Here is a 27,663-nt window from a genome sequence, read left to right on the forward strand (position 1 = left end):
CTTTGGAAATTATGAATCACTCTTATTCTCAAGTCTGGGGATAATAGTCAAATTACATCATTCTTAGAATTTGGGCACAATTAAGACTAAAATTTTACTCTGAGCGGCTTCATACATGTGTCCCCAGATGTGCTAAAACATTAGCCACATTTAAATCCGGACTCAAACTCATCTGTTTATCTGTGTGTTTACTGAAAGAGCTCTGTGCCACGTCCAGACCGACTGCACTGGGTTTTATATATATATGATCATTTTCTATTCTTAACTGTTCTAATTCATTTTAAATCTTTTTTAAAGCATTATAAAAATAAATTAGGGCTGTCAAATGATTAATCACGATTAATCACATCCAAAATAAAAGTTTTGTTTACATAATATATGTGTGTATACTGTGTATATTTATTATGTATATATAAATACACACACATGCATGTATATATTTAAGAAGAATATGTTATGTTTATATATTAAATATATTTATATATAATATAAAATATAAGAATATAAATATATAAATGTATATACATGTAAATATTTTCTAAATATATAATTTATGTGTGTGTATTTATATATACATAATAAATATACCCTGTACACATACATATATTATGTAAACAAAACTTTTATTTTGGATGTGATTAATCGTGATTAATCATTTGACAGCCCTAAAATAAATTCCTAATTTTTGCTGTAGTGATTATTTTTTTATGATTATTTTCATTAATTTTATAGAGACCAATCTGAAAACCACGCACACACCTGGGGGAAGCAATCCAACGCTCTCCACTGACTCTCTGTTGCGGGAAGCTGCCTCCGTGTCATTTCTGACTCATAACAAAAAACAGAGCAATGCCTAAAAGCTGCTGTGTGAAGAGGTGTACAGCAAACACGCTAAAAACAACCCAGAACTACGTCTTTATAAGCCGTCGACCCCAAAAACGAGTGTTTAAGGACACAGAAGTAGAGCACAATGCGTCACATTATTTTTAGGGAAAAGTAATCGAAGACAGGAAACAATCATTATTTTTAACCACGTCAAAGGATTATTTCACCACACGATGTGAATCTGAGAGGAGCAGATATATTAAAAAATAGATTTTATTGGTCTATGTCAGTGTCCCTTTTCCCAACCTTCCTTTTGTTTGAGAAATGATCCAACTGAACGGCCCAACGCGAAATACCCCGACATCTACAACTATCTGTGTCCTAAAATGCTCGTTTTATTTTTTTATTTTTTTGGGTCAACAGCGTAGTTCGTAGTTATGGTTTTTTTTTAGCTTGTTTACTGTACAAAATTACTTATCTGATGGAATCATCAGTAGAATACTCTATTACTAAAATAATCGATAGCTGCAGCTCTACTTCCCGCTATACAAAGTCACTGGAGAGGGTTTGATTGTACAACCCCCCCTGGAGTGGGTGCGGCCTAAATGCTCGTTAATGAAAATACTCGACAGCGATTCTCGTTATGTATTAGTTGGGTCTGCCCACAGTGCACCTCTAACTTCTGCCGGTCGCATCAGATTACAGCACTGAAGTACAAAATGCATCTAACAGTAGTGGAGGAAACAAAATGAGGTGCTGTGAACCTGGAAGTTCATGAACCTGGCCACATCTTGAGTTCTTATTTTAAGCTTTAAACTAACTCAATGGCTTGCCCTGTCAGGCAGTTTGACAGATGCGTGAGCGTCCTCAGCACAGAAACTTTCTGTTTACGGTCAAATGCTCAACTGTAAAAATGACACCAATTCATGCAAGCATTTCCTTTTTTGCATAAAGGCCCGCCCTGACAGTCTGAGTTACGTTTAAATCTGAATGAACAATTAATGTTCAGCACAAAACATTCATTGAGCTGAAATAACTGTTCTTGAACATTAAATATTTGAGTTAAAAGTCAACAAGTAGCGCACGCATTTTTATGAGAGTAGGATCTGATAACAGCGTGTACTTTTCTGACTATAAATATCAGACGCTTCATAACCGTCTTTTACAAGATAAAGAAATGAAGACGTGACTGTGATCAAAGTGAGAACATTACTCTTACTTGTTGGTTACCACTGAGTTTTTATTTGTCTTTATTATCTTTATTATTATTATTTACATTTTTAATGTAGAGATTTAAACTATATTCACTGTACAGTAAATACTGTTTAGTGTTATGAAAGGCATAGGAGGCCATTTTTATGATGTGAATAAATGCTATTTTTTTTTTTTTTTTTTTACAAAATATTTGTTTTCTCTTTATGACAGGTGGTCTCATAAATTAAGCTCTGTATGTCTTCACAGCATTAAGTTGGCACGTTTGTTTTAAGGACATTTGGCAGAATGTGAAATGTTTTTTTTTTGACAATAAAGAAAAAAAGAAAATTGGGCTTCTTTTTAAATCCGATGAATCAAAATAATCATTAGTTGCAGCTCTGGTCTCTACGTAAAGCACTTTGAATTGCCTTTGTGTATGAAATGTGCTATGAACAAACTGGCCTTGTAAAGACTTCTGCTGTGTGGTGGTGTGCTGTTCTCATGATGTCTGTGTGTGTGATTGGACAGCTGCGTCCTCTGATCTCTCTGAAGCGCTCGTGGATTGAGCTGACGATGGCCTCCAGCCTGAAGCAGACCGGCGGAGAGTCCGGCTCGCTCTCCGGCTCTAACGGACTGAATGGGACGAAGCCGTCAGAAGTGGCGCGGGTGGCGCTGGACGTCCAGGGTAAATGTGCGGCGTACGTGCTGGCGCTGCGGCCGTGGAGCTTCAGCGCCTCCCTCACCCCCGTGGCCCTGGGCAGCGCTCTGGCCTACAAGCTGGAGGGCTCGGTGGACCTGCTCGTCCTGCTGGTGTGTGCCGTGGCCGTCCTGGTGGTCCACGGGGCGGGGAACTTGGTGAACACCTACTATGACTTCTCGAAGGGAATCGATCACAAGAAGAGCGACGACAGGACTTTGGTGGATCAGATCCTGAAGCCGCAGGACGTGGTGATGTTCGGAGCGGCGCTGTACTCCGCAGGATGTCTCTGTGCCACTCTGCTCTACTTCCTGTCCTCCCTCAAACTAGAGCATCTCGCTCTCATTTATTTCGGAGGACTGTCGAGCTCTTTCTTATATACTGGAGGTGAATACGCTGATTGGTTTTCATGCCTTCGTTGAAGTTACTACGACGGCGTTTTAGTGCCACGTTAAAAAAATCAAAGATTAAAGTCATAATATTTTGAGAATAAAGTCAAAGTTACGAGAATTAAAGGGATAGTGAATGGAACAGGGCAGCACACAAACATGCCAAAATATTAAAAATGAAAGCATTACAATGTAAAAGATTATTGTGTGGGCTACATAAATCTAAACATGCCTACATGTCATAAAGGATAGTCACTGCATGCATCAGAATTAGGTATGATTTCTACTAATAACCCCGTTATATTCAGATCAGTTCTGCGGGCCGGTGCTCCTAATCCGGGCCATTTACATGTGCAGTAAAGTCTATACTCTCAAAATATCATAACTTTAATTTCTACAATCTAATTCTCAGGATTTGACTTTATTGTCGTAGATTTAGATGTTAACACATTATTATTATTTTTTTTTTACGTGGCACTAAAACACTGGGCAATATAGAAACATGTTGGGTGTTAGGGATGAAATAGATTGAATCACAATTCTATCTTCCTGCTCCTGTCCAGTTCAGAGTGTGTGTGCACTACAGCAGCGATCATGCACTTCACAAAATATAGATTTCATACAAATATGCAAGACTGTCCCAGATCTGATAAATTGCAAAGCTCAGTGCTCTTAACGCACACTAAATCCACACCATCTCTAACAGAGAGGCTAATTGTATCTTATCATTGAGTTTATGTGCCCTGAAATGCCATGATTCAGAACATAATCGAGTGTAAATTAAATTAATTAGATATTACATACAAACAAACACAGAGAATGTGGAGCGTTTGCAGAATTACGAAACAAATCTCTATTGTGTTCTACACTATCATGAACAGAACTGTCTTAAGTGGAGACCAGCAAACAAAGAAAATATAAAATGTGAAATATAAGTGAGTAAATGTTGCATATCATTACCACGTTTACTTTATTACTGCTTGTTTAACGCTTACTGGATTAATCTGGCAGCAGCTGCTTGAGAATTGTTTAAAGCCTGTCATCTATCAAATACTTAATTGTGAATATACTTCATATTGTCCAAACCCAAAATTAATCCGACAACAGATAATTATTTTTTAATTTGTTTTACTAGTGGATGCAGGACACTATAGTTCATGTAAGTGAGGATAGCAAAAAAAAGCAAACTGTGAAATATTATACCCCCAAATTCTTACAGTGGACCACCAGTTAAATTTGGGACCAAAAATGATTCAGAAGCTCTGACCTGAGCATGTTTTGCTCAAGTGTTTTTCTTTAATTGCTAATGTGATCTTTTTACACCACAGACTGAACACAATGAAGCATTGCTGGGTAATCGGTTGAGCTAAATTGGTTTTATCTAATTGTGTGCTTAAATTTAACAGCTGACAGCTGTTCAACCGAATTCATTACATACCTTTCTATCACAGTTATCTGACGTTATCAAGATGAATTTGTTCTGACACAGTTTAACTCTGAGTTCTGTTTCTAAACCGCAGAGAATAAACTGATATAATGTGAGAAATGTTGATTGTGTATGGATGAGTTTTGGTTTGTATGTTGTGATGGTTTTTGAAGGTGTATTGTTTATTTTTGGTTTGACTGTATATTGTCCAGTCTGAACTGAGGTTCTGCTGGTTTTCTATTTTAAATGTAGCTACTGTTTTAAGAGTTCTCCTAAATTGTATTAAAGCATGTTGTTTTATCTTCTGAGACAAACTTTTACTAAGGACTAGAGAGAAGTCTTCAGCTCAGAGTGAGGGGGCGTGGCTGAGCTCGTTGGTATGGATGATGTCAGCGTACTCATTAACTATGCACACAGTGATTGGCTGATAGTCTCTGTCAGAGATTCATTCATAGGAATATTCTAGAGCGTGATATTGTGTTTCCATATTCAAATGGTTTAAAAATAAAAAATTTAATTGTCACATTCAAATCAAGATTTTAAAATGCAGGCTAAGATTCACTAATTAAACAAGTAAATGTTCAGCTGATTGTCAGTCTCTTACATGTGTGCTTCTCATAATTAGTGAATATGCATATAAACAGTCTTTTAATTAACAGAGCAGAATAATCACGGCTGATAGTAAGACATGCAAACGTAAAGAAAACCAAACTGGACTCGAGCAGCGGTTACTTCTGTTCAGCTGATTAATGAAGACAAGGATATAATCAAAGCAGAATAACCTCCAGAACCAAAGGTGATCGCCTTTAAAAGCTGATTATCATCAGATGTTTCTAACATGTTTACGTTCAGAGACAGATTTCTGGGAACAGCTATTTTAGGATTGTTTGTGTCTGAGGACTGCTCTTCACTGCTCCGGACCTTTCACAGATTTAGCAGCTAGTTCTAGTGCTTAAACACTTTGTGAAATATTAAATGTAGGAGTCCTAAACACACCCATTATTTTTTAAGATTTTCTCCTATATCAGCAAGTTATGAGCTGCTACTGAAGATGTTTTGTGAATACAGGCCCATGCATTAGTTCAGAAGCGTTATTTCCTGACGTGTTCTTGCGTTTGACTCGCAGGCATCGGACTGAAGTACGTGGCTCTGGGGGACGTGGTCATCCTCATCACCTTCGGTCCCCTGGCCGTGATGTTCGCTCACGCCGTGCAGGTGGGTTACCTGTCGGTGCTGCCGCTGGTGTACGCCGTGCCGCTGGCGCTCAACACCGAGGCCATCCTGCACAGCAACAACACGCGGGACATGGACTCGGACAAGCAGGCGGGCATCGTCACCCTGGCCATCCTGGTGGGGCCCGCGCTGTCCTACGTCATCTACAACCTGCTGCTGTTCGTGCCCTACCTGCTCTTCTGCATCCTGGCCACGCGCTACACCATCAGCATGGCTCTGCCGCTGCTCACGCTGCCCATGGCCTTTCCTCTGGAGAGACAGTTCCGCCGGCAGTGCTACGCCAAGATCCCGCAAAAGACTGCCAAGCTCAATCTGCTCATGGGACTCTTCTACGTCTTCGGGATCATACTGGCGCCGCAGGGTAGCTTGCCGTTATTGTGAGAGAACTATTGTTTTTTTCTTTTTAAAACTTTGTTAGTGCTGTCAAACGATTAATCGCGATTTCAAAATAAGTGTATATTTATATATATAATATAAATTATGTGAATATAAATATATACATGTAAACATACTGTGTATTTATATGTAACCTACATAATCAATATACACAGTACACTTACATATATTGTGTAAACTAAACATTTTATCTTGGATGCGATTAATCGTTTGGCAGCGCTACTTTCTGTTTGTTTTAAACACTCTAGATACTTTTGTATTTATAGTGGCGATGCTAATGGGAAGTGCAGAGACTTTAATTTATTGTTGTTAATTTATGTTTTGGGAGCGGGCGAGTGTCCAGCACATCAGTATTGTCAAAACAGACCGATCTGGTAACGAAGACGACGATTGTATACAGTATATTTGCATAATATATGGTTTACTAGTGAATTAACGGTCTCTGATATATATTTAGGACCTTTCCTGTTATTTCATGTTTTTATTTTTTTTAGGATTGATGATTTTTTATTTTTTATTTTTGTTTTTGATTTTTATTTTATTATATTTCATGTCAAATCTCAAGTCCCTGTCTAAAAAGATACACAGGTCCCAGCGTGGTGTTCAGTTGGAGGGTATTTCAGCGTTTAATCATTCTTTAGTTGTAGTGCCACTGACTTCAATGGGTTTTGCCAAATAAAACCTCCGAGTCCTGAATCTGCGAGAACGGTGTAGTTGAATAGAAATGCTCCTCAGCTGGATCTTCTGTAAAGGACATATTTCAATGCCACATTTTCTTTCCAAATAAAGAATATACTAAACCAAGTATGTTTTCATTTATTCTACACGCTGAGGACATTACGGATAACTATGGGAGCAAGTGTCGGAAAATCTAGCTCTGCTTTTTAAGTGTATGCATCAAAACTTTGGTGAGCTTCATTTCAGTTATTATTTTCTGATAATAATACACATACAGTATACAGTAATTTTGAAGTGCAATCCATGCACCTGGTTTTCAGATGAGTATAATGACCTTAAAGTATTTGTAGACAATACAGTTTGAGAATGTGCAGTAGTTTAGTAATTCTGACAGCAGAACATGAATTAGAAATGTTTATGCCTGCACGCACATCATCAATACGGTTCAACCAGATATTACGTTTTATTTCATTTAGATTCAGTGCAAATAAGACATTTTCTTTCTTTATATATATATGTGTGTGTATATGTATATATATAAACAAACTGAAAGGTTAAAATAAAAGAACATATGTGAATGTTAGGAATTAGATATTACGTATGGATGGATGGATGGTTGGTTTTTTTTTTGGTTTTATAGATTGTTGGTTTGTGGTGTATGGATTGGATGGTAAGAAGGGGAGTTTCGATGTATTTTTGGATGGTTGGTTTGTAAGATTATATAGATGGATGGATGATGGATAGACAGATGGATGGATGAGATATATAGATAGATGGATGGATGGATAGATTGATGGATAGATATAGATGGATGATATATAGATAGATGGATATGGATGGATGGATAGATAGATGGATAGATATATGATGGATGGATAGATTGATGGATAGATATCGGATAGACGGATAGACAGATGGGGATGATAGATGGATGGATGGATGGATGGATAGATAGATAGATGGATGGATGGATAGATAGATGGATGGATAGATAGATAGAACAATACAGATGGATGGATAGATGGATGGATGGATGGATGGATAGATAGATGGATGGATGGATGGATGGATGGATGGATGGATGGATGGATAGATAGATGGATGGATGGAGGGATGGATAGATATATAGATGGATGGATAGATGGGAGGGATGGATAGATGGATAGATATATAGATGGATGGATGGAGGGATTGATGGATGGATATAGATATAGATGGGATGGATGGATGGATGACAGATAAATGGATGGATGGATGAGATAGATAGATAGATGGATATATGGATGGATGGATGGATGGATGGATAGATAGATAGATAGATAGATAGATGGATGGATGGATGGATGGATGGATAGATATATAGATGGATGGATGGATAGATTGATGGATGATTGGTTGGTTGTTGGTAGATATGGAAAGATAGATAGATAGATGGATGGATGGATGGATGGATGGATGATAGATGGATGGATGATAGATAGATAGATAGATAGATAGATGGATGGATGGATGGATGGATAGACAGAACAAGATATAGATGGATGGATAGATGGGAGGGATGGATAGTAGATGGATGGAGGGATTGATGGATGGATTGATGGATGGATGGATGGATGGATGGATAGATAGATAGAAAGATAGATGGATAGATTGATAGATGGATAGATTGATGGATAGATAGATGGATGGATGGATGGATGGATGGTTGGTTGGTTGGTTGGTTGGTTGGTAGGATGGATAGATTGGATGGATGATAGATGGATGTGATAATGGATAGATAGATGGATGGATGGATGGATGTATTATACAGACAGTTATATAGGTTGTACTTATAACCTTATATTAAGATGGATTTATGGATGGATAGATGGATGGATGATAGATAGATAGATAGATAGATAGATAGATAGATAGATAGATAGATGGATGGATATGGATGGATGGATGGATGGATGGATATAGATGATTGCCTGGATGGATGGATGTGATAGATAGTCACTGGAAAGATGGATGGATAGATAGATAGATTAGATGGATAGATGGATAGATAGATGGATGGATGGATAGATGGCTAGATGGAAAATGTCTGTAAAAGATTCAGATAATAAAAAGAACATCACTTGACACTGTTTAAAAAGTGTGTAGCAGTGATTAATGACAGAGAGATCAGAGGTGCAGCATGTGGAGCGACAACAAGATGGCTCACGAGGTCCATAGCAGGAGCGCGAGCTCAGCCATCCGCGCACGCGCACTGCGCGCTTAGAATCCAGGAATCACTCGTTATATATGTTAAGGCAGCCACAAGTTCTACATATCCTGCTTCTTAAAGACCATAGTTTAAAACAAGAATGTTATTTTAATGAGTTAATAGTTATTTTTATTTTAATTATTTTTATTTTAATTTTACCTTGCGAGCAATTACAAATCCAACTATGGTTGGTGATTTTCCTGGAGCGTCACTTTATTAATATTCAAGAGCTAATCCTACGCCATAGTGAGGTTGGTAATTTGCATATCGCGCAGGGAAGCGGTGACGCCGCGGAGCGTGTGGGCGTGTCCAGCCGAGCCCAGCGCCACTAGCGCAACTGTTTTGATCTCCCTCTGCCAAAACCATGGCGTATTGACGCTCTCCTTTCGTTTTTCACCTGGGATTATTTGAAAGCACGCGGCGCGGACGCTTCGCGCAAGGCTCGTGACGCTGTGGTCTGATGGACGTGCAGTGACGCGCTCTGACACGCGCAGCGCTGAAATAATCGTCAGCCCGTATAAGCTCGTTAATCAGCGGTGGGCCGGCGAGGGTTTCGCGGAAGCATTAATGTTGTCTACAGGTAAGCGTCCCGGGATGATCCACGCGTGAGCCGCGGGCGTGTTTTGGCCGATGTCGGTTCCCATAACGGCGGACACGGTTTACTTCTTTTGTTTGAATATTCATATCAATTTGAATGTTTTGCTGCTAAAGGGATTTATTAAACACATACCTGCTGATAATGGCTCACACACTCAGTACATGACAAGCGCGTCTCTGCTAATAATAACCACGCGACACAGTCTCACGCGCGTCTGTGGCTGATTGAGGTTTATTGACTCTCAGTATTTACTGTGATCTGTTTGTTTGTGCAGCGCGCGTTGATCAAAGCGCGGTGCTGGTATCATGGTGTAGAGATTAATATTGTCACATATTGCGTGATTACTGTGTATATATCAATGTTCTACCATGTGCAAAAGACATGGTATTATAGAGAGACATGCCCAAAAACATGGCATCACCGTGGCACTATTAACAAAAACAATGGTGCTTTTTGATTACTGAAATGGTGAGTCATTGTTTACTATTAAATTTGTTTGGGATAATCTCACATGAGGTACTGGAGAGTGGTCTGTGCAAAATAGAAACCTGGAAGTGGACAAAGCCAAATACCTTGCTCTTACTATGACACAGTGTCAAAAACATGGCAGTATCAGGGTGGTTTTGTGTACAGTGACGTCGGTTTAATATTGATTCCTCTCAAGCAGTCATAGAAAGGGCAGCAGGTTTATTTCTAAGGTCAGCGAGGCTGTTTTTTATTATTGGTCAGCTAACAAAGTTGATGAATCAGAGACACTTCATGTGCCAGTTCAGTCCTGTGCCCTTCGCAGAGTGTTTGTAGTTGTTGTAGTGGATATAGGCCTTTGGTGTCTGTTTTGCATCCTAACTTTTCATATTACTTTGAATACATGTAGTGCAGGGCTTGATGCTTACGTTTTTCCCAAAGTGCACATTCCTCCGAAGTTGAAAAATTGAGTAGCACATAAAAAAAAAAAATTTAGGGGTGCAATGCAAACTTTTCAAATGATGTGTTTTTGCTTAATAAGGGGATATAAAGAGACAATTACAAGCACTATTATTTAACTGATCAGAATACAGAAAGTAAATAAGGTTTTTAAATAATTTTGCTTCAGACTCTATTTAATAGGCTAATTGTGTAATCATTTATAATCCTATTAAACTGTAAGTACATTAGATATGTGACAGTATCCCATTTTCACAATAGACATTAAAGCTTTTGTCACGATATATATATTTTTTAATCACAATATATAATTTCTAAGTGGAAAAAAAGTGTTGTCCTCCTAACAGGTCAAATAACTTTATTAAAGATCCCTTACTAAAGAAAGACTTTATTAAAAACAAATACACAAAGATATAAAATAAAACAAGTGTTTCAAGATTACGGTGCAAAAGATTGTTAAAATGAACGAACAAACAATAGGTAACACTTTACAAAAAGATCCCATTTGTTAACATTAACTAACAATGTGCATTAGCTAATTGTTGCAGTAGTTAATATTCTTTGTTAAAATCGATTAATAAAAATACAACTGTGTTAGTTAACGTTAGCTCCATTTAATAATATTAGCAAACACAACTTTTGATTTTATAATATATTATTAAAAGTTGGAATTAACATGAACATGGTTCATAAATGCAGTCATTGTTTTTTCATGTTAATTAATGGAACCTGTTAAGTGTTACTGAACAATAATCAGAGCCCGACCGATATATCGTTTAGCCGATATGAGCCTGTCGCCGATATTAACTTCTTTTTTTTTACAGAACATAAAAACGCAGATTAAATGCTTCTGATTGGTGTAATTACTTAGTTTGTCCAGCAGCGCGTGCTCCATGGTTTGCTACTGGAGACCCTTTTTTTGTTTGGTTTATTTGTTTGTTTTGTCCAGCAGCGCGTGCTCCATGGTTTGCTACTGGAGACTCTGCCTGCCACCCAACCAGAGGAATTAATGTATACATAAAGTATTATAACGATTGCTTTTATATGATTAGAACATAGAAAGGCAAACATCGTAATGAACATTTAATTTAACAAATCTTGCTGTGAAGTGTGCATCCAGCATGATCGCGTGTTCTCTGTGTGACGGTCGGTCCGTGTGAATTGAATGCTTTAAACTTTAAACTCGTGATTTCAGATTATGCTGCGCTTTATGTATTTGCCCACTGCCATATTCATATAATTTTCTCTCTGTGCTGTATGTATAATGAGTGTTACCCTGGCTTTATTTGAAAAATATGATTCCCAATGCATGCAAACTTCCCAGAATACTGAGTGCCCTGTTGGTTACAGTGTTTACTTCCTTTTTAATTATATTTTTATTAAATATTTATTTATTTGTGAAAAATACTTTGTCATCTAAAGTATAAGTATGTTTATTTTACACATGTATTTTTAATCCATTGTCAAATGATTTAAATGAAATGGTGTTATTCGTCAGTTGCTTAGTAACATTTGTATGAATTTTTACAAGGCATGTGACAGTGTGATACGTGCAACAAACATCTTCTATGTATTGTCAAATGGAGAGAAAAAGCAAAAACAATCACTCCATTAATAATTGTTATTATTGTAATTTTACTGTTGTTCTGTAAAATAAAATAAAAAAGACAATAATAAGGATAATAATAATTACAACAGCTCTATTAATACAGTTATTATAGCGTTCTCTTCTGCTCAGCAAGGCTGCATTTATTTGTAAAAAATGCAGTAAAATAATCAGTGAAAAATGCATGTCTGATTCAAGAAGGGGGTCTCAAAAATATTATTTTACTAACTTATTTATTTTAAGTTAAATTGTGTTTTATTGGTATATGTCTGCTGTTAAGTAAATATTTAGGACATTTAGGCTATTTAATTTATGCAATGGTGAAAGAAAAAAAAAATGGGCAAAATGGGGAATAAATGTGAAAAACTGTGTGGCCTTCTGCCATCGGCCCAGTGTTTCATTTTTAGATTTTATATTTCGGTGCATCCCTAGTATAAATCTCAATTTCAGAACATGGACCCTTATGACTGGTTATGTGCTCCAGGTTCACATAATTTTAAAATGTTGGAATGAAATGTGACTTTTGACCCTTTTTGCACATAATATAGGCTTAAACTGTTACATTTATTTTATTAGTTTTCATATTTTAATGTTGTTTCGTTGGATAACACCGGGTGGTATGTTAAATATGTATATTAAATACAAATTCAAAAAAATAAAAAAATACAGAGATATTTACTGTATATTGCAAATCGGCCAAAAAATACAGAGATATGAATTTTTGCCCATATTGCCCAGCCCTAGGTAAGAGATGGTGACTAGAGTGACTAAAAATGGTTTAATAATATGCGTGAGATGTCTCAGAAACCCAGCGTATGACTCTTAGTCAGAAATTCCTCTGCACTTCCTGGTGGTGCATGGACTAGTAGAAGAAGGCTTCTGATAGTTCTCCAGATTTTCATATATTTAGAACATCACGTGCACTTTTCATGTGAAAATGTGATTTGCATTTGTTATGTTTAGAGCTAATTGTCTAACAGTGTGTTCATTTCAGTAAGCGTGTGATTTCAGCCGTCACAGTAATGCTTGTTCAGGCGCATGTGATCTGATAGTTCAGCACAGTGTTCATTTCTTCTGTGAGGCTTAAGTTATGATGGTTCTTATTTATGGTTCGATTGGTGGGATGTTTTTGAAGATGTTGAAGGGTTTTGGTTCTTTTGTTGTGATGTTTTTTATTAATGTTTAGATTGTTGATATGTTTTTCATTTTGTTGTGTTGTTTTAGAAATTTAGAGTTTCTTCCGTGGAATTGTTTTTAGTGGTTGTTAATGGGGTTTTTATTTGTAATGTTATGAAATGACGACAAACCAGGAGCACATTCACATCACAGTGGTTCATGTGTCTGAAGTCATTCGGTCAGTCATTCAGAGCGGATTAGCCACAGCGTGACAATCAGTAAATCATGACTAGGGTTGGGAACCCCGGAGAGGTTGTTATTATTGTTTTTTTTTGAGAAGAGGAGGAGTGGTGAGTTTTTTGTTTTTTTTTGTTAAGAAAACGGTTCTGGTGCGACACGTGACCAAGCGCTGTGAGCAGCCTTCCGCCGGTGTTCTGATGATTCAGTGTTTCCCGTAAAGGATGTCATAAACCAAATAACAGAAGCGCCGCCCTGCCTCTTTAATTACTGAGCACATTGTTTCCAGTGACGCACATTCCACAGACTCACCGCGTCGTGTATTTTAACTGCTGACCACATCGTTTCCTATGACTGTACTGCACACATGCCCCGTATGAATTTTTTAATTATCTTGTCTGACTGTACATGTACCTGCTGCCACTAAATTACATTATATTTGTACCATATTGTCATTAAACATACATACGGACGTCAACTTGGACCACGAAATAAATAGACCATATTGTCTCTGTAAGTATGCAGGTTTGATTATTTAGTGTGCAGGTCATTTCAAGAGTGATAAACAAAGTGATAGAAAATATTTATTTTCATATATTTTAAATGTTTAAAGATGTGGAAACCACTCATTGCATCACAGCATCTCCTGACTGCATTATTATTTGTTAAAATAGGGGCTTTATGGAGTGTGTGTACACATGGTTATAAGTATAACAGTTTATATTTCATTAATTTAGGGAAATGAATAAGTGTCTTAGCCCTCAAGTGACTATTTGGCCAACCTTATTCCTGCTTGAAAGGCAAAATGTTATTGATAGTGTAAAAAACATCAACTTTGGAAATGAACATGTGTCTCAGCCCTCAAGGGACTATTTGGCCAACCTCCTTCCAGCAACACTACGTTCAATGAAGGTAAAATAGTAAAAAAAAAAAAATAATAATAGTTCATTTAAATGGAACTGGAATCAGTGAAAATTTGTATACTGTAATATAGGATGAATTTTGACATTCCCAACCAAATTTAGATGACAGTAAGTAATAAAACAGTATTGAGTATTTGAGTATTTTGCATTTTTCCTTACCACTATTTTTTAATAGTTGTTTAATGATTTTAATGGAACCGGAATCGGAAAATTTCTAACGATTCCCAACCCTGATCATGACAGATTAGATTATTTGAGTGAAATCAGCGCTGCAGTGTTCAGAGAAGAGGAGGAAAAACCAGACAGACTTGTTGTGATATAAACCAAATATGGGATGAAAAGTGTCTTGTTTAACTGGCGAGGCTAAATGAAGGCCAGGGTGGCACGGGTCCAATCCGTCATAGCTTCTGGAAAGTGGCCTGCAAATAATGAAGAAAAAATAAAACAAATACATAGCATGTTTTTCACATGCAGAATATTAAAATAAAATGGGCTGCACTGAAATGACAGAGTAAATGTCCATCCAGTTAAAGATAGATTGCATACCTGATCAGTCAAAAAGGCTGTTATCATGTATAATGTAAGGGTGTGCTCTAACAGGTCTTTTAATTTTGTTAATTCAGTGAACATCTGGAGAAGACAAAAGCTGAAACAAACCCAGCATTAAGACGTCTCAGCTTCTGTCTTCTCCAGATGTTAACTGATGGACTGGAGTGCTGTGGATTATTGTGATGTTTTTATCAGCTGTTTGGACTCTCATTCTGACGGCACCCATTCACTGGAGAGCATCCATTGCTGAGACACTGATGCAGTGACACATTTCTACAAACCTGATGAAGAAAACTCATCCTGATCTGGGATGGTCCGAGGGTGAGCACATTGTTTGTGTGATCTCTAGCACAGCTTAAACCCTGGACTAGAGCAGTTTTCTTGTTGTCCTCTCTGGGTTTTGAAGCCGTCTTCAGCAGCCATTCGTCACTGGTGGCTCTGCTACAGCTCGGCTCATGTGGAAGCGTGTGTTTATATTGCCTAATGCAGCTGTGCGTAGATTTATTAGCGCAGGATACGAATGCACAGCACGTCTGGAGCCGAGCGGCGGTGTTTGTTCACACCAGCATCTGTCTCAGATCAACCCAGAGCGACAGATGTGTTCAGCTCTTTCATCACGTGAGGCATGCACTCTGCTGACTTTTAAGGGCTTGTGCAGTGCAGCGGACACAAACTAATTAATGCAGCAACAACGTGTGTGTACTGGTACTGTGTAGGGTTGGGAATCGAAAATCACTTCCAGTTCCATAATCGGATGCTTAAGGTCAGGAATAGGATACTTGTTGTAAAATTAAAAATTTAATTCCACCTATCAATTCCTGTGTGCACAGCATTTATGGAAAACCTCCAGTAATTACCTCATTTTGGGGTGAAGTATTCCTGTAATTGGGTCTGTGCATGGAAATCCTTCATTATTCACTAGGGTTGTGTGATATATATCGACTGTGATAATATTGTAATTGTTGTTTTAACAGTGTGCAATTTGACAATTTGAGTATTTTGCAAAAAACCAAACAAAACACCTATTGAGGAGTTAATTCAAGATGTTACGGCAGAAAATGTGTGTGTGTGTGTGTATATATATTTCATATAGTTAAAATCACATGATTACAAATGTGATACTGATTTTTTTACAACAGTTCAATAAACTAGAAGCTAATATTAAGAGACTTATGTTTCAGACACCATATTTACTGTTTTTGCTCTATTTCTCCAACCAGAAATAGGCTAATTCCAAACAGCTTACAGCACTGTTTTGTGTCTCTGAGCAACATGAGGTGATTCGTTCCTGAATGAATGAACCGTTTAAATGATTCGGTTCAGTCGCAATGACTCACTTGTTAACAGTGACTTGCTGCCACCTACTGGCGGTTTTAATTTCACATTTAAAGTTTCTTTTTATTTTTTAAATAATTTCAAATATCAGTATTCTATGTTTAATATATTAAAACATAATGCATTTGTAACTGCAGGTTAAAGCACTCCATATTCCTCTGAGCTGAATTAAATAGTGCATAAATGCATCTAAATTCCACTTCAGATGCACCTTCTGTAAGGATTAATTTTGTTGATACTTCTTTTATTTGTTTGGTAGCAGCCTAAAAGTCTTATTATTCTAATTGACTGATTAGATGTAACAATTTGACTCAAAAGATGCACACCTAAAAAAAAAAAAAAGAAAGAAAAAAAAGTCTAAAGGTGAAATTAAGATTATTTTCTGTTCACTGATGTGAACTGACCACACAGAATGAAGAATATCAAAAACTGCAGCTCTCCACGGTAGTCTGATATCAGCACAATAACACTCGGCAAAATATCGTCTAATTATCGTTATTTAAAAAATCCCCCAAAATATTGACTCTTTTTTTTTTTTTTTTTTTTTATATATCGCACTCCCCAACTATTCACCTGAAATTACAATACTAAATAACACATTTCTATCAACAAATCATAAACCTAATAGCCATTCAAAAACACTGATTCACACAGTAATGAAACAAGTAAATCTTGAGTCATTGAGATCATTGAATCATTCCTATCATAAATTCCATCAGATTTTAGTTGTCTAGTATTATTTCGTCAGAATTGTGAGAGTACTACAACCTCCATTTAAAAAAAATTCTATATTCTAATAATTTATCCAGTATCATGCAGCTCTATTTTGCACACAGACAGCTCTTAATCGAGGTTTTCATGTAGCCGGCTGATTTTTATTCATGGTATTCGGCAGCAATTAAATGTTTTTCAAAAGAGGCACAGAATAAATGTTTGATACGTGTTGACTTCTTTTTTTTAAAACCACATTGGAATCGAAAATGGGAATCTATATGAATCTGAATCGGAATCGATCAAATTCAAATGATGCCCAACTCTACGTGTGTGTGTGTGTGTGTGTGTGTGTGTGTGTGTGTGTGTGTGTGTGTGTGTGTGAGAGCGAGTGACAGCTAAAGTCTCAGTAGCCTCTTGTCCCGTGTGGGATAATCTTGTGCTGATCAGACACACGCAGGACTAAACGCTGGCCACTTCCTGTAGCAGCACGGGTTCCTGGTAAGCGCTCGCTGTCGGAGATTGTGCTTGGCTCAGCAGTATTGCCTGCAGAGACGTCCAGTGATGAAGACACTTTCTGTCTTTGAAGACGACTGAACAGAGGCCTGCTGGTGAGATCACAGGCATGCGGCGTCTAGCTTTCTAGGTTAAATTACAAGGTTTTGAGCATGTTTTTCACTCCCAAAGAATATAGAAATGGTTGTGAACTCTTTAAAAGCTGATTTATAGTTCATTTGTTGCATTGTAATGCTATTTTCTTAACAAAAGCACCCCATCTAATCTAATTCACATTGCTGTAATGTGAAAAAAAGTAGTATTTTACAATTTAAGCAGATTTAAAAATCATTACTGCAGTTCAGTAAAAATGATTTAAACTGAGAATAATGAGAATTTAACGTATAGCAAAACATCTGGATGCATTACGATAATGAGAATTTGGGAAAATATGCTTAATTGGCATTAAAACAATGTCATAATGCTGAAATTGTAATGGTCTTAAACATAGACTTCATTTTCCACATATAATTAATATTCTGAACATGTTTTTGTTCATCATGATCAAGGGACTGTACAGTTTTTCTGGAAAAAGAATCAGCTCAGATTGCAGGACCTTCTGATCCTGAAGTATCTCATTGTGTTGCTGTCCTTCTTATCTCTTTGTCAGTATGATGAGTAGATTATAATGAGATGATGATGCATCTGCACGTGCGATCCTAATCTGACCCTTCATGCATGTCACCGAGCTTTAAAGACACACCGAGAGCAGTTCAACTTTTTACTTTTTTCAAGCTTTGTTTTAAAATTTTCAGTTTAGTTTTGTTATATTTAAATATCTCAAAGAAACGTGCCGCAGTAGCCTAATAAAAGGACATCTTTTCATTTACTGTTTCATTTTGTTTAAACAAATCGTGAGTAAATCGAATCATGAAATCAAAGTCGTGAATTGTGAGTCGAGTGAATTGTTACGTCCCTAATAAACATTACAAAAGGCTGATTTGAAAGTAAAGACAAAATTTCATTGCACATTTACGCATGTTAACAAATAAGGTCAATCATAATGACAAACTACACCTACAAGATTTACATTAATAAATATTTAGTTTAGAGTTTTCTCCAATTTTCTTGGCTGATTCCGATTTTTTTTGTTTGTAAGTATTACCTGCCGTTTCCGATTTTCTGTTCAAGAATTTACAGCATATACAAATAAAAATCTATACTTTTTTCAATGCAAAAAAGATTTACTTAATAAAAGAAATGATTGTTGAAGTTACATGTTTACTTGCTTAATCCACTCTGAAAATAAAGTGTTGTGTGACTGGAAAGAGGTAGAAATAAAACCACCAATAGATGGCGGTAAAATACTGTTTTAATGAGTGAGTCATTGAGTCATTCATTTAACTGATTCGTTCAAATGATTGATTCATTCAGAAATTAAACACACCTGTGTTGCTGAACAACAGTTCAAGTTCAAGTTGAGCTTTATTGTCATTCCGCTACATGTGTGGACATACAGTGGAACGAAATGTCATGCCTCATAGGATCACGGTGCTACATAAATACAGACATACAAAAATGAAGTAAAACAGTATAAACCTATACACCACTAACCTACTGACAGATTTTGATCATAAATATACTATATATAAATGTTTACCTATACATAAACTAAAAAGATACGGACTATACGAATGCTTCACATAATACTGTACATGTGCAAAGAGAAACATCGTAAGTCCTAGCAGCAGGCTAGGGAACAGTGCAACATGATTTGTAGTGCATGAGCATGTAAACACACACATATTACTGAGTCTGTTGTGGGATTATGTACACACAGCAGTTTTTTGATTTTAACTATTTTCATCAGTGAAACTGAGCAAAAACAGTCAATATTGTGTCTAAAACGTAACTCACAATTTAACTTCTTGTTTATTGTATAAAATCATATATATAACTCATAGATATGTATAACTCACTCAGTCGGCTGCAGGAGCCTCACCTGGCATGATATAAATACATTATCAGTCTCCATTTACACTGAATGAAATTAAATCTGAATCATTTATGCACAAAAATCTTTGGTGGCCAAGTTTCAGTGCTCCCCTAAATATTTTTGTTATTGACGTTTTAATCAGTAAAAATCTCTCTTACTTGCCCTACTAAATCTACTTCTCCCAGACAAGTGTTGATTTAACCACGCGTTACTTTGGCCCTTCACGGTATTACAGATTGTGAACTTTGTGTCTTCTTCGCTCACAGTGAAGAACTTCCACGCCGACAGTGTTAACATGCGAATGCAAATTCCAGTCCATGGCCGGCCGATCGGTGTATCTCCAAGTTGATTTGTCTAGAAAAGTTGTCCCACCAATAAAAGGACAAGACAAAAAAGGCAAATGAACAGCGCAAATAACACATAGGATTTTATTTTAATAGAAGTACATTCTTGACTTTGCTTTTAAACCTTTCTCCTCCCCTACAAACAGACAGTAGAGCTTCAGCGGTGTTGAACCTGGAGCCTTTACCTGTTTATCTTATCATATTCCCAAATGCTTATAGTTAACAGAAGTTGTCACTATTTTAGGAAATGCAACCATTTTTGAAGCCGTGTTATCTTCTAAAGCTGTGTAAATGCAGAAGAGCGGCGTTGCATCATAGCCCTGTGTCCGAACACGTTTTCAGCGACAGCATTGTGGACGTCTGTGCAGGGAAATGTGCCTTTCGTGTTTGTTCTGCTCTCGAATCTGCTGCCAGCGAGCGTCTGAGTCTCTGAGTTCCCAAACAGAGCAAAGTTCACCCCAAAACAAACCGCTGTGCACGGCTGAGCGAGAGGTGAACGTTGAAGCAAGGCAGCGAGGATGATTTAAAGCACTCTGAAAGGAATGGCCTGTAAGTGTTTTGTGTGTTTGTTCTGCTTTAATTCTTTGTAATCACATTCTGGCGTTTTGAGTTAAAAAGACATGATGGAAATAACACTGTATTTGTTGGGCAAGGTTGATTGGGTGTCCTCTGTTCATGTTGGCTTTCTTGGCATCTGATGCGTAGTGCATAGCATATTCACAATCACAACACTGGCTCTTTTGAAACTCTAGTTAATATTAAGTGAGCGTTTCATCAGAACCCAAGTCATCGGGTCTCACAGTACAGTGCTAATGCTCACTGTCAGCTGGCTGGAGAGTTAGCGATGTTTCTTCACCTGTGTTTCATGAGGAATGGATGTGTTTTGGCCGCTCCTCGAGGGTTGATGTAATCCCCGTTCAGTGTGCTGTTTATCCTGGATGAGTACTGATTTATCTTCTCTCTCCTCTCCGTCTTTAAACCGCGCCTGATGTCTGATGAAAGCCAGCTCCAGCCCGTTCTGTCGGAGGTGCAGGGGGAACAAACCAAAGTAGGACTTGTCACTCTTGCGTAGATATACAGTGCCCTCCATAAGTATTGGAACAGTAAAGACAAAATTGTTCTGTTTGCTGTGGAGTCAAGAAATCTGTAAATATGAGTAAAAGATGAATATGAGACAAAACTACAGAATGTCACATTTCATTATTGGGTGATTCAACACAAAGATGTTTTACCAGCTAAGAAGGTCAGCACTTTTAGAGTTTCATCTCCCCATCTCCTGATGTGAGCATAAGTATTGGAACAGGTGCCTCACATGTCTTTCTAAGTGTTCAGCTGTGTCCTCTTGCATTAATTCTTCAGATATTAAAAGCAGGGAATGTGTCTTATCAGTTATATCCATTGCTTCTGCATTCTACGTCTTGCATTTGATGATGACACACAAACCAGGATGAAGACGAGGAAGCCGACTCTGAAAGAAAAGCAAGCAATTTGGATGCTAAAAGAAAAGAGTAAGTCAATTAGAACTATAGGAAAAACAAAGGGCATGGAGAAATCAAGAGTTTGGAAACCACTGGCAACATCAGCAACCACGACGACCTGATTAGCTGAGAAAATCAACAGTAGTTGATGACAGACAAATCATAAAAGCTGTGAAAATGAACCCTAAAATACATGTCTGTAAAATCACCAACAACCTCCAGAAAGCTGGGGTGATGCTCTGTCAATCTACAGTCCGCAGGAGAACTTGACACAGAATTACAGAAGATACACATCAAGATGCAAACCTCTGATCAGCACCAAGAATAGAAAGCCAAGCTTCTTCACAAAGGTGAGCCAGTAGAGTTTTGGAACTGAGTTGATGGACCGATGAGACAAAGATGAACCTTTATCTAAGTGATTGGAAAGCAAAAGTGTGGAGAAAAAAAGGGAACTGCAAATGATCCGAAGCATACAACCTCATCTGTAAAGCTTGGTGGAGGTGGTGTCATGGCATGGGCATGCATGGCTGTCTCTAGAACAGAACCTCTTCATTTTAATGATGACTTAATGTATGATGGCAGTAGCAGAATGAATTTGGAAGGGTACAAAATCATCTTGGCCACCAATATTCAAGAAAATGCCACCAAACTCATTTGAAAGCACTTCATTTTGGATCAGGACAATGACCCAAAACACCCTGCCAGTTCAGTCAAGGGCTTTATCAGGGCAAAGAAATGTAAAGTCTTAGATTGCCGAAATCAATCTCCAGATTTAAATCTGATTGAACAGTAATTTCACCAGCTGAAGAGGAGACTAAAGACAGAAACTCCCCAAAACAAGCAACAGTTGGAATTGGCTGCAATAATCTTTTACATCTGCCTTAAACTCAACTGTTCCAACACTTATGCTCACATCAAATAGTGGGATGAACTCTAAAAGTGTTGTCCTTTTTATTTGGTAAAACATGTGTTTCAAAAGACCTAATAATAAAATGTGACATTCTGTAGTTTTGTCACATATTCATCTTTTAATCATATTTGCAAATGTCTTGACTCCACAGCAGAGAAAGCAATTTTTTTCTTTCCTGTTCCAATACTTATGGAGGGCACTGTATATAGGCACCTGACATGACATTTCATTGTGCCGTTTTTCTTTTCTATGATGTATTTATCTGGATGGGCCGTGTTTTTATTATTATTATATAAAAAAGTTAAATGGCAAAACTCACTTTCAGACACCATCTAATGTGTTTGAATTAACTTACGTTTGCGAATTCTGATCAACGTATGAGGCAGAAGTGATGTTTTATTAACAAATTTGGGGAGGAGCACGCGCAGATAATTAACACGGCCAGTCCATCATCAGTAACTACACCATCTATCCAATCAGCACAAGCGAGAACCCCTATAAATAATCAAAGCAGCCTTACCTTCATTATCTCTAGTCTTTCAGCAATCGGTTCGCTCCGTTTGCCATCTTATCACAGTCCCAATTTCCCGTCTAACGAAGAGAACTACATCGGGGATTTTTTTCAGATCTGCCGCAATTTGCTGGCCCCATGATCACTCCTACCCCGCCAGACACGGCCGCCGAGCACCAGGCTTCATCTTCTCAAAACACAAGGGCAGTTGCGTTTTAGATCAATTTGCAACACGGCCTCCGCTAGCGGCGCAGGCCGTGTTGCAAATTGATCTAAAATGCAACTGCCCTTGTGTTTTGCCGCAGGACAGCAATCGTGAGTAAAGTTTCTGTCGTCTTTTTTAGGACTGTAATATGAAGAGCATGCAAAGTAAATATCTTTAGCAACAGTGTGAAAGTGAATAGCACATAACTGCAAAATTTACGCTACTGGTATAAACGTGTCTAATGGTACAATGCGTTACATAATAAATATGCTTCATCATTTTCAAAAGCCTCCATTTCCACAGTCCATACTACAACGTGAAAACGGCATTTTCAAATTTATCCTCTCTGCAGAGCATTTAAAAAGGCTGGAAGGCCAAAATGAGAGGAAAAGATGCATTTTCAATGGAAACTTATTAATGTGGACAAGGCTTGAGGTATTGCCAAATCTAGCAACAAATCGCTAAGTCGGCAACACCGTAGGCTACCCAGCTTGTCCCGTTAAATGTCACTAACCCTTCCACTTTCCCGCGACCTACAGCTACAGCAGCCAAAGCAAGCATGAAGCTGCTTCTACTTGCAACACAGGCCCGCACATCTCAATATTTCCATCCTGTTACTTCTAACCCCCTTTATTCTTTTCAGTGGCCTCCAGCTCCCGTAGCAGACGTTAGCATGAGGCTCCCTCTGTTAGCAGTGCAGGCTACACAGGCTCTTCAGAAGGTCACACCCCACCCCTTCCCATGGCCTACAGCTACAGCAGCCGAAGCAGACGTGAGGCTGCCTCCATTTGTAACACATGCCCACATCTCTTCAGCTCCCTCATGCTACTAATAACCATTTTTCTGTTCAGTAGCCTCCAGCTCCCGTAGCAAACGCTAGCGTGAGGCTGCCTCCGCAAGCGGTTCCAGCAGCTATCTTTCCTCCTCCCCATCATGCTCGCCCTTCCTTCTTCCCATATGTCCTCACTGCCGCAGCAGTTCCCGCTCCAGTAGGAGCCTTTGTTTGTATTTTAATCTGTTGCAGCAATGCTCGCTTCTGAAGAAGCCTTTTCTGTATTTGCCTACTGCTGTCCCCGGACGGCACACCCAATACGCATAACCTTTACTCTGTTCATTATCTGTATGTGTGAACTCGTGAAATGTATTATGTGTTAAATGCTGTATCCTAACAATTGCGATAATAAAAATACGTTATGCTTATGAAATTACCAGAGACCACCTGAAGAACTTGGATAAATCATATATGCTTATAATTATGTATTTAGTTTAATATTTGTTTTGTCTCCTCCAAATGTCTTTGTTTATACCAGACTTCTGCATCTGTATGTGTCATAAATTGCATATATACTCTGTGTAAAGCGTAAAACTCTGTTGCTTTGGATAAAAAGATAACAGTACAGTGAGACGGGAGACATCGCTCAGACCTCCTCAGATTACATGCATCGTGGAGAATTTGTATTTTTTTGTTGAGTTATATGTAAGCATCTGGACTTAAAAGCCCTAATGGAGTTGTTTTGTGCAATCCTCTCATCAAATAAACAGATTTTTTTCATTTACATCCAATTGCGTTGGTCTTTGGCTGTAACAGGATGCTTGTATCAGTCTTAGTCTTTGAGCAGGTTTTCCTTCAGTTTCTGTGCATCGTCCAGTGCTGTGAAGGCCAGCGGGGTTCGCTGAGCTGTTTGCATGGACTTCTGTGTGAATCTCAGTGAGAAAGCTGCTTGACTGTAGAGCTGTCCATCTGTTGAGAAGCTCTGATCCCGGCCGTCTGAGCGAGAACAGATAAACTCCCTTCGTTGGTCCACCAGGCTGAGGGCCCAGGGCTGTGAGCGGACACACATCTGCTGCTCTTCTCCGTGTCTGTTGTAGTTATGAGACAGAGTTTGAAGGCAGTTTTTGGTGCAAACAGCTGGCATATGTTAGCTTGTTTAATTAAATCTGATTTCAGCAGCTTGTACAAGGTCCGCTTTGACTGTGTGACACCTACCGCTGCATAATCATTCTGACTGCATTCATTACTACGGCTGGTTATGTCTGAATACTGATCTCCGCTTCACAAGGTTGCATTTGGGTTTGATTGGATTTACTTGAATGGAACAATGACAGTTTTTATAGAAGAGAAAGAAAGATATTCTTTGAACTTTTTCTTTTTTGTTTTTATGCATGCTTTGTGGCTCAGGTGCTGTAGTATCTCACTGCAAGGAACCGCGTTCTTACTTTAGTAAGCTGGCTCAGCAGAAACTTCACACAACACTGATCTTAACCTTTTTTTTTTCTTTTTTAAAAGCATGCATTTATAGATCAGACACAATATCAGACCATTTAAACCAGGATTGAGCAGTGACTCAGAAACACCCTTTTCACCAGTCCTGTTCATACCGGATGACAGCAATGCCGTGCTCCTGCCAGACCATGCTTAGTTTTTTCCACCAAAGTTTGAAACCAATGAGATGTCATTGTGGATGGAGCTTCCCAGACCAATGTATTAAAATAGAGACTAAGCGACTGATGCAATGTTAAATGGATATTACAGTATATGACAAATCCCTCAGGAAAAACATAAAAAGCACTGGGGTCATGAGAATATGAGACATGTGCTCTCAGCCTTACGCCCTTCAGCTGGAGACAGCACATAAACGGCTTGAATTGTGATCTCTGACACAATTTCACATTCAGTATCTCTGGAAACTTGTCACATCTGTTCTGGTGTTAAGGTTGAAATATGATAAGAAGTCCTAACAATTATGCCTTTGTAGACAACTTCACTAATGCATATTATATTAACATTTGACAAGCAAAAAGTTTTCATCGCAGAAATATTGTTTTTAATGCAACGTGACACATTCACAACCCATTTTGTTTCTGTGACGTTACAGTTTAAGTGAAACGAGGCATTAAATGAGAAAAATATTCAGAAACTGAAGAAATAGGTTCTGTTTTACGTTGACTTTAACTACTGTCCAACAGGATTTATGAAGTATAACATAAATATTTGCAAAGAAAAAAGCACATTATATTTCTATGTATTGACTTTTAAACAGTTCCCTGTTTAAATTACCTTTTCTCTTTACCACAGTAAAAGTAATTTCATCAACAAGAAACAACATCACAACATAGTAATTCTGCCTGAAACCAGAGACGCTACTGAAATGATAGATGTACCGCTTCAGTGACTGCTAATTAAATCTGGATAATGTTAAACACATATCAGACTCTTTGATATCCTCTTGAAGGGGACCTATTATGCAAATTCACTTTTGCATGGTGTTTGGACATGAATGTGTGTTGGCAGAGTATGTACACAACCACCCTATAATGATAAAAATCCACCCAGTCTTTTTTTTAATCTCCATAAATAATAAGTGGTGTCTGTACCTGTTTTCCGACTTGGTGCTAATGTGACTTCACATTACCCACAGGCCCTGCCCATGAATGTTGACAGACACTGCTGTTTTAACATAGAACCACCCTGAGCGAGTTCACAGTGAGTTGAACACAGTCCACCATTGCTGCACTGATGAGAATGTCTCCGAAGCATTTTAGGTGTTCTGCAGCTGGATGTATGAATCTACATATCTCTCCCTTTACTCCCGAAATCTATCTGAGCTGCTGAATACGAGGCAGATTAATTTGGTTTTAGAAGAAAATGCTCCCTCAACTCCACCAAAATTCGTTTATGTCTGCGCGAATCATTTTACACCAGACTGCTTTGTGAATGAGTGTCAGTATAAAGCAGGCTTTGCACAAAAGTTGCTTCTGAAGGATGGAGCAGTGCCAACTGTTTGTGATCCAGCTGTGTCTCCAGAAGAAGTAAGTATAACGTGTTTGTTTTCCAAATTGCCTTTCTGAAAGAGCTTATTGGCACTTTGTAAGGCTAATGTTGCTAAAGCTACCAATGATGCTGCCTTCACGTGCTACCAGAATGATCGTGAATAGGAATGTGGGAGTTAAAATTACATGTGAAAGCAATATGAATTCGACCGCTGGAATTAGTCAAGCTTATAATCACAAGTGGGGTTTATAAAGTTTGTGTGGCACCATGAGTTATTTTTATTGCGTCGTGCTCCCGTCTGTGTAATTCATAAAGTGCATTTTTTTTATGCACAGTACAATCAGATGACTGATTTTTAAACTGAGTGTGTTTTCTGTAAAGATAACAGGCTTGTACTAATAGTGGAGTGTTTATTTGCAAAGGCTAGCATCGGTATTGCCGGAGCTTGAGCTCTTGAAGCTGCACCCTCCACAAAGACGAAAACAGCGCGTTTTGGCTCATACCCTAAAAGTGGCAATTTTAACAAGCTATAACAAATGATCTGCAAGGTATTTTGAGCTAAACCTTCACACACACACTCTGGGGACATCAGAGACTTATTTTACATTTTGTAAAAAGGGGCATAATAGGTCACCTTTAAAGTATGTTCATTTATGCACTCAATACTTGGTCGGGGCTTATTTAGCACAAACCCCAGCATCAGTGAGGTGTGGCATGGAAGCGATCAGCCTGTGGCTATTGAGCCTTCAGCTCGTCTGGATTGTTGGATCGGCTGTTTCTCATCTTTCTCTTAAAAATACCCCATAGATTCCATATTGGGTTCAGGTCAGGCATGTTGGCTGCCCAATCAAGCACAGTAATATCATG

The 27,663-nt window shown here is 38.1% G+C and overlaps 2 protein-coding genes across 6 annotated transcripts in view; both read left to right on the plus strand.

The window, feature by feature from the left end:
- Positions 1 to 6,253, plus strand: part of ubiad1 (UbiA prenyltransferase domain containing 1) — a 15,862-nt gene extending 9,609 nt beyond the window's left edge. The window contains exons 2-3 of the mRNA XM_042729085.1: positions 2,548 to 3,103; positions 5,658 to 6,253. Coding sequence (XP_042585019.1) covers positions 2,593 to 3,103; positions 5,658 to 6,145 — 999 coding nt within the window. The 5' untranslated portion in view covers positions 2,548 to 2,592 and the 3' untranslated portion in view covers positions 6,146 to 6,253. The remainder of the gene's footprint in view (positions 1 to 2,547; positions 3,104 to 5,657) is intronic.
- A 3,111-nt stretch (positions 6,254 to 9,364) lies between these two features.
- The window catches only part of mib2 (MIB E3 ubiquitin protein ligase 2), an 89,402-nt gene continuing 71,103 nt past the window's right edge, over positions 9,365 to 27,663 (plus strand). For 2 of the 5 annotated variants that reach the window (XM_042729050.1, XM_042729051.1), the window contains exon 1: positions 9,366 to 9,666. In XM_042729050.1, coding sequence (XP_042584984.1) covers positions 9,654 to 9,666 — 13 coding nt within the window. In that variant the 5' untranslated portion in view covers positions 9,366 to 9,653. Of the gene's footprint in view, positions 9,667 to 20,254; positions 20,470 to 20,563; positions 20,969 to 27,663 lie in introns of those variants that run through there. The other 3 variants (XM_042729056.1, XM_042729052.1, XM_042729053.1) reach the window with 3 other exon arrangements.

Source organism: Cyprinus carpio, chromosome B8, assembly GCF_018340385.1.
Source record: "Cyprinus carpio isolate SPL01 chromosome B8, ASM1834038v1, whole genome shotgun sequence".
Lineage (NCBI taxonomy): Eukaryota > Metazoa > Chordata > Actinopteri > Cypriniformes > Cyprinidae > Cyprinus > Cyprinus carpio.